Source organism: Heterodontus francisci, chromosome 34, assembly GCF_036365525.1.
Source record: "Heterodontus francisci isolate sHetFra1 chromosome 34, sHetFra1.hap1, whole genome shotgun sequence".
Classification (NCBI taxonomy): Eukaryota; Metazoa; Chordata; class Chondrichthyes; order Heterodontiformes; family Heterodontidae; genus Heterodontus; species Heterodontus francisci.
In genome coordinates, this window is record NC_090404.1 from 11,264,943 (window position 1) to 11,276,665 (window position 11,723).

The 11,723-nt window shown below is 45.9% G+C and overlaps 1 protein-coding gene across 1 annotated transcript; it reads right to left on the reverse strand.

Annotated features, from left to right (window-relative positions):
- Nucleotides 1-365: 365 nt before the first annotated feature.
- LOC137348625 (T cell receptor alpha chain MC.7.G5-like) lies at nucleotides 366-5,219 on the reverse strand. The gene is made up of 4 exons (XM_068013899.1): nucleotides 5,172-5,219; nucleotides 4,711-5,023; nucleotides 4,287-4,324; nucleotides 366-679 (listed from the first exon to the last, which is right to left on the reverse strand). Exons 1-4 carry the CDS (start codon nucleotides 5,212-5,214, stop codon nucleotides 366-368), a joined length of 708 nt encoding a protein of 235 aa, XP_067870000.1. The 5' UTR covers nucleotides 5,215-5,219.
- Between the last annotated feature and the right edge of the window lie 6,504 nt (nucleotides 5,220-11,723).

The window sequence follows — 11,723 nt, forward strand, 5'->3', positions numbered from 1 at the left end:
ATCCCCCACCCCCTCCACACCTTGCTCCGCCCAACCTTATTGAAGTAAAACGGATGGTTTAAAAGGAAACGATAATTAGTTTCCATTAAAATAGCCACTAGATCTTAATTTGGAAATGACAAAGTTTGGCACAGGAGAGAGCAAACACTTTCGTTGAAAAGGCTGCTGAAGTGCAGATGCGTTGCCTGTTCTCTCAGTGTGCATTGCAATGCTTAATCACTTTGCTTCATGTGGTAAAATTCTAAAATAGTTGAAAACATATTAATGAAGAATGCATGTACTTCCTGTCTCCGTGCTCTGTGTCACTGTGTGTCTGTAATCCCCACCGTGTTCAGGTTTTTGTTCAGCTCTCTCCGTGCTCTGTATCACTGTGCTGTGCGCCGACTCAGTGCACAGTAATAAACAGCGGAGTCGCTCAGTTGTAGTTTGGCGCTGTTTAACCGGCTGATTTTCTCGGCAGGATCGAGAGAAGCAGCAATTCGTCCCCCGGCTGCATCTTCTTTATTCTGCTCTCCTGAAGTGTATCTCTGAAGCAGGTATTTCGGAGCCTGCCCTGGGGACTGATGGTACCAGTGTACTGTGTACTGACAGAACCCTGAATATTCGCAGCTTAAAGTAACCGTGTCACCGGCAGCAGAGGTCTGTTGAGGTGGATTCTGGGACACCATTGAACTGGAATCTGCAGGATGAAAACTAAATATTTTTAATTGTTTAGCCGCTGTTTACGTGGAGAAACTTGTCAATCGCAGGAATAGTTATTGCTTTCGTGGAAATTGGCTTAATTTGAAGCACGTTCGAAATGTATTGATTGTTATCGGAATCTGAATCAGTGATAAGATGATGTGATATTTCATTTTACACAGCGAGTTATTACGATGTGAAGTGCACTGTCAGAATGGGTGGTGGCAGCAGATTCAATAGTAACTTTCAAACTGGAATTGGATAAATACTGGAACAGGAAATTTCTCGGGCCCTGGGAAAAACAGGGTGAGTGAGAACAATTGGACAGCACCTTCCAAGAGCCAATACCTACATCATGGGCCGAATGGCCGCCTTCCGTGCTGTATCATTCCATTTCTATTAAATTTCCGTTCCTTTTTCCTTTGGTGAAAGGCAAAGCGGGAAAACATTGCAATATCAGAAAAATAACTGTGATATCACTGTGCACTGCAAGACAGCAATGAAATTCATCAGTACCAACTGAGCGAAACTGACAGGAACATGGCTTGTCAGAGGTCAATCTTTTACTGCAGTTGAAACACTTCACCGGAGCTGCTCTTTACCTTTCGGTCTCTTTGTCTCTTTTCTTCCATCAGTGGTGCCTATTTTCTCCATTTCTCTTTAATTTGAAATAGTGACAGTTAGTTCCATTTTATTTCTACATCTACTTTGTGCTGTTTGCGGTTTTTGCCATCATGGAAACTTGTCCCAAAGTCTCTCAGTTGTCGTTTGGGTTCACTCTGTGCAGTTTCCGCAGTGGTTTTACTGTTACTCACTGGACTCTACCGGCTCACTGCCAATTTCAATTCCTTCAGCCCACTGGTTGATTCTCTCCCGTGTTCTCCGGGAGGAGTTTACTGAATTTTAATTTATCCTGAAGCTGCGGAACAGGAAACGCTATTTGGCCCAACTGGTCTATGCCTGCGTTTGCACTTCACTCGAGTCTTCAGACCAGCCCCGATTCACCCACCCCACCCCACTTCGCCCCAGACTCTAATTCTTCCACAAAAGCACAAGAATTCGGAGCAGGAGTGGGCCATTTGGCCTCTCGAGCCTGTCCCGCCATTCGATGCGTTCATGACTGATCTGATTGTGGCCTGAACTCCACTTTCCTGTCTGCCCCCCATTACCCTTGACCCCTTAGTAGATCAAACATTTGTCCAACGCAACCTTGAATATATTCAATGACCCAGCCTCCACTGCTCTCTGGGATAGATAATTCCCCAGGTTAACGACCCTCTGAGAGAGAAAAATATCTCCTCATCTCACTCTTAAATGGGAGGTCACTATTTTTTTAAACTGTGTTCCCTAGTTCTAGGCTCTCCCACAATGGGAATCTTCCTCTCAGCATCCACCCTGTCAAGTTTCCTCAGGATCTTATGTGTTTGAATAAGATCACCTTTCAATCTTCTAAATTCCAGTGGGTATAGACCCAACCTGCTCAACCTTTCCTCATAAGATAACATCAGGAATCAGTCAAGTGAACCTCTCTGAGCTGCTTCTACTGCAATTATATCCTTTCTAAGTAAGAAAACCAAAACTGTACACAGTACTCTAGATGCGGCCTAACTAAGGCTCTGTACGCTGTTGCAACACTTCGCCACTTATAATGGATTACCACCCTGAAACCAGTGTCTCTCTATTCCGTTCTCCCTCCTGTATTTTTCAAGCCTCCCGATAAATGCATCAAACCACTCCATGTGGCAGCGAGTTCCACATTCTGCCGCTGGGTATCTTTAGAAATGTATTCTTCTGAATGAATTTATTCTGTTCTGTTCTGTTTGTTCTGTTAGTTATACTCTATACCAATTGCTCCTTGTTCTGAATTCACCCACATCCACCCATGGAACCCATGCATAATTTAAAAGACTTCGATGAAGTTTCGATTTGGTTCTCTGTTTTCCAGAGAAAAGAGGCCCAGTCTATTCAAAATATCCACATAAGTGTGGATTGCCGCTGATGTCTTTTCTCAGGAGTGCAAGAAGACAAGGCTGATAAAGTGAGAAGTGGGCGCTGGAGGAGGCCATTCCTGCTCTGCCATTCAATAAGATCATGGCTGATCTACATCAACATCAACTTCCTGCACTCTCTCCGTATCCCTTGATTCCTTTAATATCCAAAAATCGAACGAGCACTGCCTAGAATATACTCAACCACTGAGCATCCACAGCTCCCTGAGGTATAGAATTCACAACAACTATTTGACTGAAGAAATTTCTCCTCATCTCAGTTCTAAATGGCCTGCACCTTATTCTGAGATTGCAACCCCTGGTTCTAGACTTATCAGCCTGAGGAAACAGCGCCCCAGCATCTACCCTGTTAAGGCCCTTGATAATTTTACTTGCTTTAATATGTCACCACTCATTGTACTAAACTTCAGAGAATATAGTCATAATCTGATCAAACTGTCCGCCTAGGACCATCCTTTACCCTCAGGAATCAGTCTAGTGGGCCTTTGTTGCACTTCTTCCAACGCAAGTCGATCCTTGCTTAAGTGAGGAGATCAAAACAGTGCACAACATTCCACGCTGGAGACCATCGCAGTCCTTCCCTCTATGAACTTCACCTCCAACCTGATGTCGGATTGGCTGGAGATCGTCCAATACTTGATTTCTTGTTGATTCCAAACGGACTTCCCTCCAGTTCACTCGGGTGCTCCTGTTGCCCTTTATGAAAAGATTAATACCTCACCCTCACTCGCTCACTTTCCAGTGCAGTTTCAATGAACAGTTACCAGGGAGACAGATAAATTACTGCAATCCGATCTCTCAAACATCGACATTCAATATGGAGAAGTCTCCACAGTTCGAAACTTTCACATTTCAGTCCGGGGACGGAAAAGGGGGGAAATGATTGCTTATATGGAGGCAACTGGAATAAATGTCAAGTAAAATACAACCATTTTTAGTCACTAATTGCCGATAACTAAAATGTTATCTGGACCTCCAACAGGACCTCCGTCTCGAAAGCTGGCGTCCTGTGCTGCCATTTTACTGCTGCTGCAGGTGTCGAACGGGCCGCTGCAGATATCACACCGGCCCCTGTAGTGTTCACACTCGGGGAACCTCATTCACAATACCCGGCTCGGACTGCAATCTCCTGCCCAGAAGAAAGCTCTGTGACCCCGCTCCTGTGCTCACAGGGACATTCACAGTTAACACCGGGAGTGGAGGTCGGTTTATCAACAATCTGCACCAGTTGAAAGCAATTAGTAGTGAGAGGGAGGGACGGTGGAGATGGAGAGAGAGAGAGAGAGAGAGAGTCGGGGATGGTGATGGGATCCCCCGAGCACCCTGTTAAACCACTGATGGTCCAGGTTGGCTCCGCTCCCACTCCCTCCTCAATCTGCCTGGTCCATCACTTCTGGCCTCTCCTTTCTCTGAATTCACACTCGGATGCGACGCGTGGTTTATAATTTGCTCCCGACTCTGAAATTCCTATCGAAAAGCTCCATTAGAAACCCGCTCTGTTTTAGTTTGAAGCGGATTAAGGTGATACTGATCATAATAATAAAGTGGACATTAACCAGGACAGTCTGTAACATGACGGCGTTTGGAGTCACTTACCGGCTGTGACCGTCACCACCGTCTCTGATCCATCCACAGAACCATACACCACAGTGCCACCGCACTCAGTCAGCCCAGTACAAGAAACGACGGGCACCTCAATCTGCCGGCTGCACATCACCAGGTAGTCGGCGCTCCCCAATTATTCCAGGGGGTTTCGACCAATAAACAATATTCCATGTTTAACGGTCCCTGACGGTTCAAACTGTTCTTTTTGAGACTCTGAGCTCTTAGTAAAATGGTCCAGGAACAAGGGCCGGCGATGGGCGCCTCACATAAACAGAGAAAATACAAAGAAAGATAAATGAAAGGAGGAAATTACAACAAAATCAAACCATATTGCAGTTATAAGAACATCAAACCTACAATTCAGGATCCGTCCCAGTGGAATTTAAATTTTAATTGGACAGAGGTATTTGTTCAGATCTCATTCACCGTGGCTTTTCCCCAAGTTAATCTGTACTCAGCTTTACAGTAATAGGTGGCGGTGTCTTCAACTCTCACATCCCGAATTTCCAGCGAAAATGTCTTTTCCGCCTTATTCAAGGACACAACCAATCGCCCTCCGCTGGAGATCCGCTCCTGCTTTGTCCCGGTCTGGGATTGTCTGAAAAAATATCCATTTTGAAAGTAATAACCCCTATAATGACCATAGTAAACACAGGTGATGGTGAGAGACTGACACTCCTTCCTGGTCACCGCTGCCGGGGTCTGTGTCACTGACTGACTGAAAGAGCCTAGAAATTAAACAGAGAGAGTTTAATGGGCCATCAGAGCCGAACCACACAACGAGGCTAAAACCCGAGACAGTGGCTGTAATTCGGATGGACTCGGGCAGCTTTATATTAAATCCACACAATGTCGGTTTGTTTGATCGGTACTCACGGGGTAAACAGACACACAGGGTGAAAACAAGGAGGATTCCCATCGTTCTGCTGTCCGGAGCTGATGGTTTATATGACGGGGAGTTGGAGACTGCAGCCCTGGACTGCTCTGGGAGACTGGACCTCAGAGCTGGACTGAAATACTTCAGGAGGTCGGGTTGATTTGCAGAAGACAGTGTCCCGGAGATCATTGATGGGCCGCACGTTCCCGGGTCTCTGGCTGTGTGTTGTGTGAATAAGCGACAGGTTTAAAGAGGGAATCTGCAGTTTTCTGTCGCTTCGTTGAGTCTGTGAGCCCGATGTGAAATCCCCTCCCACATTAGTCTGATACAGGGGGTGGGGCTGGGGGAGATGTCCTGTCAGTAGAGGCTGCCGCCCTCCTTTCCCCCACAGTAATGAGCTGGGAGGTCGCTCCATGTGTTTTTATTGGGTGGTGTTTGTTGAGGGTGGAATGTGGGCCCAGGACACTGGGAGAATTCTCCCTCCCCGGTCTTATTCCAATAGTGCCGGGGATTCTTTAACATCTCCCTGAACGGGCTGGCGGGACCTCGAATATACATCAGATCTGAAGGACGGAGCCTCAGACCCGGCATCTTCCCTCAGTCCAGCAACTGAGGGTCAGGTTACAATATGAGACAGTCCAGTGACATTGTCAATATCCAGGCAGAAATACACAATATACACAAAGAATAAACTCTCCCTGTCATTTAAACACATGCTTCCTACACCTTTTCCTTCTGTAGTTTGTATTTAAAATGATGTTTTAATTCAGTCATGATTGATTTCTGGGGGTGTAATATTCAGAATTTCCAGTTACAGGGACAGAAAACGAATGGACACCCGGAAGGACAATGGACATTGGAGGAACACTGAGCTTGGGACTTGTTTTAGAGATCACCGTCACTACCTTGTGAAATCTGTTAATTGCGTAAAACTATCTTGGAGCCAGCACCACACTGTGATCGAATAAACTCTGTGAATAGGCCGCGGTCAGAGACTCCGAGAAACAGAAAGGAGATGGGGAAAGGGCTGCTCAATATTTCAGGCAGACACGGAAAGTGCAGCAAAGAACAAAAGGGGTCTTCAGGACCAATGTACATCACACAGACATGGCCGACCTTACGTCAAGCAAACGAGAGCCACAGCTGCAATTGTAACTGTGTCCATCTAAGTCAGACGATCGCCCTCAGATTGAACTCTTGCCCTGAGAGATCCATTCCTGGTCGCATCACAGCCATTCACACTTCTTCAGCTGAAGCCGTTGCATGGCTTGTTAACCTTAACATCGAGCGATAACTGCTTCCCCAGCCATGCAAATATATATATATATATATATATGTTCAAACATGACCTGTGGTTTCATCGACCGCAGAGCACCACCAGATAGTCTGCCGACGCGCCCTAATGTCCACCGATTCCTTACTCTCATTAACTTTAAACGTGTATTCCAAAGCATAAAATCTCGTCGCTTAAAGACGTTTTGCTTCAGTCTGCTGCAACAACAAGTTGTATTTATGTAGCACCTTCAACGTAATCATTGTTGCCCTCATCAGGTAACGACGGTGACCGTATTGAAACATGAATCGTGCAGATGCCAATGTTGCTGAGCACATAAAGCACTGGCTGCACTATTGTTCTCCATATTGGATTAGATTAGATTAGATTAGAGATACAGCACTGAAACAGGCCCTTCGGCCCACCGAGTCTGTGCCGACCATCAACCACCCATTTATACTAATCCTACACTAATCCCATATTCCTACCAAACATCCCCACCTGTCCCTATATTTCCCGAACACCTACCTATACTAGTGACAATTTATAATGGCCAATTTACCTATCAACCTGCAAGTCTTTTGGCTTGTGGGAGGAAACCGGAGCACCCGGAGGAAACCCACGCAGACACAGGGAGAACTTGAAAACTCCACACAGGCAGTACCCAGAATCGAACCCGGGTCCCTGCAGCTGTGAGGCTGCAGTGCTAACCACTGCGCATATTAACAATGCTCAGATTACTGCACAGGCCAAGTTTATGAGATCACAAATCCCTAAAAATAATCTGAAGGAGAAATAATTATTGAGTTTATTTCAATCCATACTTCAGGGAGGATGTCAAGGCACAGATTTAAGATGAAGAAGGTGGAGGTGGAGGAGGGGACGTTTCATATTCAGCGAGTTGTTATGAGTTGGAATGAATTACCTGAAGGGCGGTGGAAGCAGATTCCATAGTAATTTTCAAAAGGGAACTTGATTTTTTTAAATTCATTCATGGGATGTGGGCGTCGCTAGCCAGGCCAGCATTTATTGTCCATCCCTAATTGCCCTTGAGATGGTGGTGGTGAGCTGCCTTCTTGAACCACTGCAGTCCGTGTGGGGTAGGTACACCTACAGTGCTGTTAGGAAGGGAGTTCCAGGATTTTGACCCAGCGACAGTGAAGGAACGGCGATATAGTTCCAAGTCAGGATGGTGTGTGACTTGAAGGGGAACATGGTGTTCCCATGCATTTGCTGCCCTTGTCCTCCTAGTTGGTAGAGGTCGCGGGTTTGGAAGGTGCTGTCTAAGGAGCCTTGGTGCATTGCTGCAGTACATCTTGTAGATGGTACACACTGCTGCCACTGTGCGTCGGTGGTGGAGGGAGTGAATGTTTGTTGATGGGGAGCCAATCAAGCGGGCTGCTTTGTACTGGATGGTGTCAAGCTTCTTGAATGTTGTTGGAGCTGTAACCATCCAGGCAAGTGGAGAGTATTCCATCACACTCCTGACTTGTGCCTTGTAGATTGCGGACAGGCTTTGGGGAGTCAGGAGATGAGTTACTCGCCGCAGGATTACTAGCCTCTGACCTGCTCTTGTAGCCACGGTATTTATATGGCTACTCCAGTACAGTTTCTGGTCGATGGTAGCCCCTCGGATGTTGATAGTGGGGGATTCAGCGATGGTAATGCCATTGAATGTCAAGGGGAGATGGGTAGATTCTCTCTTGTTGGAGATGGTCATTGCCTGGCACTCGTGTGGCGTGAATGTTACTTGCCACTTATCAGCCCAAGCCTGAATATTGTCCAGGTCTTGCTGCATTTCTACATGGTCTGCTTCAGTATCTGAGGAGTCGCGAATGGTGCTGAACATTGTGCAATCATCAGTGAACATCCCCACTTCTGACCTTATGATTGAAGGAAGGTCATTGATGAAGCAGCTGAAGATGATTGGGCCTCGGACACTACCCTGAGGAGCTCCTGCAGTGATGTCCTGGAGCTGAGATGATTGATCTACAACAACCACAACCATCCTCCTTTGCACTAGGTATGACTCGAGCCAGCGGAGGGTTTACCCCCTGATTCCCATTGACTCCAGTTTTGCTAGGGCTCCTTGATGCCATACTCAGTCAAATGCTGCCTTGATGTCAAGGGCAGTTACTCTCACCTCACCTCTTGAGTTCAGCTCTTTTGTCCAGGTTTGAACCAAAGCTGTAATGAGGTCAGGAGCTGACCCAAACTGAGAAGGTTATTGGTAAACAAGTGCCTATTGATGGCACTGTTGATGACACCTTCCATCACTTTACTGATGATTGAGAGTAGACTAATGGGGTGGTAATTGGCCAGGCTGGACTTGTCCTGCTTTTTATGTCCAGGACATACCTGGGCAATTTTCCACATTGCAGGGTAGATGCCAGTGTTGCAGCTGTACTGGAACAGCTTGGCTAGGGGCGCAGCAAGTTCTGGAGCACAGGTCTTCAGTACTATTGATAATTACTTGAGAAAGAAAGATTTTCAAAGCTTTGGAGGACTGGAGATTGGAACTGGTTGGATAGCTCTTTCAAAGAGCTGCCAGGATGGGCCGAATGGCCTCCTTCTGTGCTGTCAAATTCCACGATTCAATGAATTTCAATTGCATCCATCAACAGTTTTGTAATTGCTTTATTGAAGATGCTTTTGATGACATTAGTATATTACAGGTTAACAGTAACGACGTTATATAATGTCATGGTAAAACTGTAGATATAAAATGTCACCTGAACACATTAAGCATTTTAGTAACAGCTTGGGCAAAGTGACTTGACTCTAATTTCGGAATCAATAGATTGCAGATTTCACCTCAGCTTCAGAACCTGAGTATATTAAACAGGCTACCAAGCGGTGCGCTGCTGAAAGGGCACTATCTTTCCAGGGACAATCTGAAACAATAAGCCCAAATGACCCCACACCATGTCCTGGTCAACATTCCTCCCTTTAACCGAGAACACCAAAAACATGTTGATGGGAATTGACAGATAAGCTCTATTGTTGATGTTTATGTGCGCAAATTGGCCACATTCATCTCTAATTAGATACACTTTAATAAGTTGGGAGATCCCGGACAGGGTGACAGAGTCATAGAGTTATACAGCACAGAAACAGGCCCTTCGGACCACCGTGTCCATGCCGGCCGTCAAGCACCTATCTATGCTAATCCCATTTTCCAACACTTGCTCCGTAACCTTGTATGTTATGGCGTTTCAAGTGCTCATCTAAATACTTCTTAAATGTTGTAAGGGTTCCTGCCTCTACCAACCCTTCAGGCAGTGCGTTCCAGATTCCAACCACCCTCTGGGTGAATTTTTTTCCCCTCAAATCCCCTATAAACCTCCTTCCCCTTATCTTAAATCTATGCCCCCTGGTTATTGACACCTCCACTAAGGGTAAAAGGTGCTCTCTATCTATCCTACTATGCCCCTCATAATTTTGTATACCTCAATCAGGTCCCCCCCGCTCCCCCCACTCCCTCAGCCTTCTCCGCTCTAAGGAAATCAACCCTAGCCTATCCAATCTCTCTTCATAGCGGAAATGCTCCAGCCCAGGCAACATCCTGATGAATCTCCTCTGCACCCTCTTCAGTGAATCACATCCTTCCTATAGTGTGGTGACCAGAACTGTACACAGTACTCCAACTGTGGCCAAACTAGCATTTGATACAGCTCCATCATAACCTCCCTGCTCTTATATTCTACGCCTCGGCTAATAAAGGCAAGTATCCCGTCGTCCTTCCTAACCACTTTGTCTACATGTGCTGCTGCCTTCAGTGATCTATGGACAAGTACACCAAGGTCCGTCTGACTCTCTGTACTTCCTACGGTCCCACCATCCATTGCATATTCACTTGCCCTGTTAGTCCTCCCAAAATGCATCACCTCACACTTCTCAGGATTAAATTCCATTTGTCACTGCTCTGCCAATCTTACCAGCCATTCTATATCGTCCTGTAATCTAAGACTTTCCTATTCACTGTTTACGACACCACCAATTTTCGTGTCATCTGCGAACTGACTGATCATACTTCCTATATTCAGGTCTAAATCATTAATGTATACTACAAACAGCAGAGGTCCCAGCACCAATCCCTGCTGTACACCACTGGTCACAGGCTTCCACTCACAAAAACAACCCTCGACCATCACCCTCTGCCTCCTGCCACTAAGCCAATTTTGGGTCCAATTTGGCATATTGCCCTGGATCCCATGGGCTCTTACCTTCTTAACCAATCTCCCATGTGGGATCTTATCAAAAGCCTTTCTGAAGTCCATGTAGACGACATCAACTGCTTTCCCCTCATCTACACATTTAGTCACGACCTCGAAAAATTCAGTCAAGTTTGTAAGGCATGATCTCCCCCTGACAAAGCTATGCTGACTATCCCTGATTAATCGCTGCCTCTCCAAGTGGAGAATAATCCTGTCTTTCAGAAAATTTTTCCAATAGTTTCCATATCACTGATGTTAGACTCAGCGGCCTGTAGTTACCTGGTTTATCCCTGCTACCCTTCTTGAATAATGATACCACATTCACTGTCCTCCAGTCTTCTGATACCTCTCCTGTGGCCAGAGAGGATTTGAATATTTGTGTCAGAGCCCCTGTTATCTCCTCCCTTGCCTCACATAACAGCCTGGAGTACATCTCATCTGGGCCTGGGGATTTATCCACTTTTAAGCCCGCTAAAACAGGTAATACTTCCTCCCTTTCAATGTTAATATGTTCAAGTCTATCACAGTCCCCTTCCCTGATCTCTACACCTACATCGTCCTTCTCCATAGTGAACACAGATGAAAAGTAATCATTTAAAACCTCACCTCTGTCCTCCAGCTCCACACACAGATTGCCACTTTGGTCCCTAATGGGCCCTACTCTTTCCCTGGTTATCCTCTTGCCCTTAATATACTTATAAAATGCCTTGGGATTTTCCTTTATCTTGCCCTCCAGTGTTTTTTCATGCCCCCTCTTCGCTCTCCTAATTATTTTTTTAATTACCCCCCACACTACACTTTCTATTTTCCTCCAGTGCCTCCGCTGTTTTCAGACCTCTGAATCTACCGTAAGCCTCCTTTGTTTTCCTTATCCAATCCTCTATATCCCTTGACATCCAGGTTCCGTGAACTTGTTGGTCCTACTCTTCACCTTTACGGGAACATTTTGGCTCTGAACTCTCACTATTTCCTTTTTGAATGATTCCCACTGGTCTGATGTAAACTTTCCTACAATTAGCTGCTCCCAGTCCACTTTGGCCAGATCCTGCTTATCATATTGA

Bases quoted from the DNA above. Each gene is read 5' to 3' on its own strand.
- LOC137348625 (XM_068013899.1), bottom strand. From the start codon at position 5,214: ATGGGAATCCTCCTTGTTTTCACCCTGTGTGTCTGTTTACCCC. The intron at 4,325-4,710 runs CTGAACAAATAC...GGTGTATGGTTC, and splicing joins AAAGCCACGGTGAATGAGAT to TGTGGATGGATCAGAGACGG. The intron at 680-4,286 runs GTAAGTGACTCC...TTCATCCTGCAG, and splicing joins GGTGGTGACGGTCACAGCCG to ATTCCAGTTCAATGGTGTCC.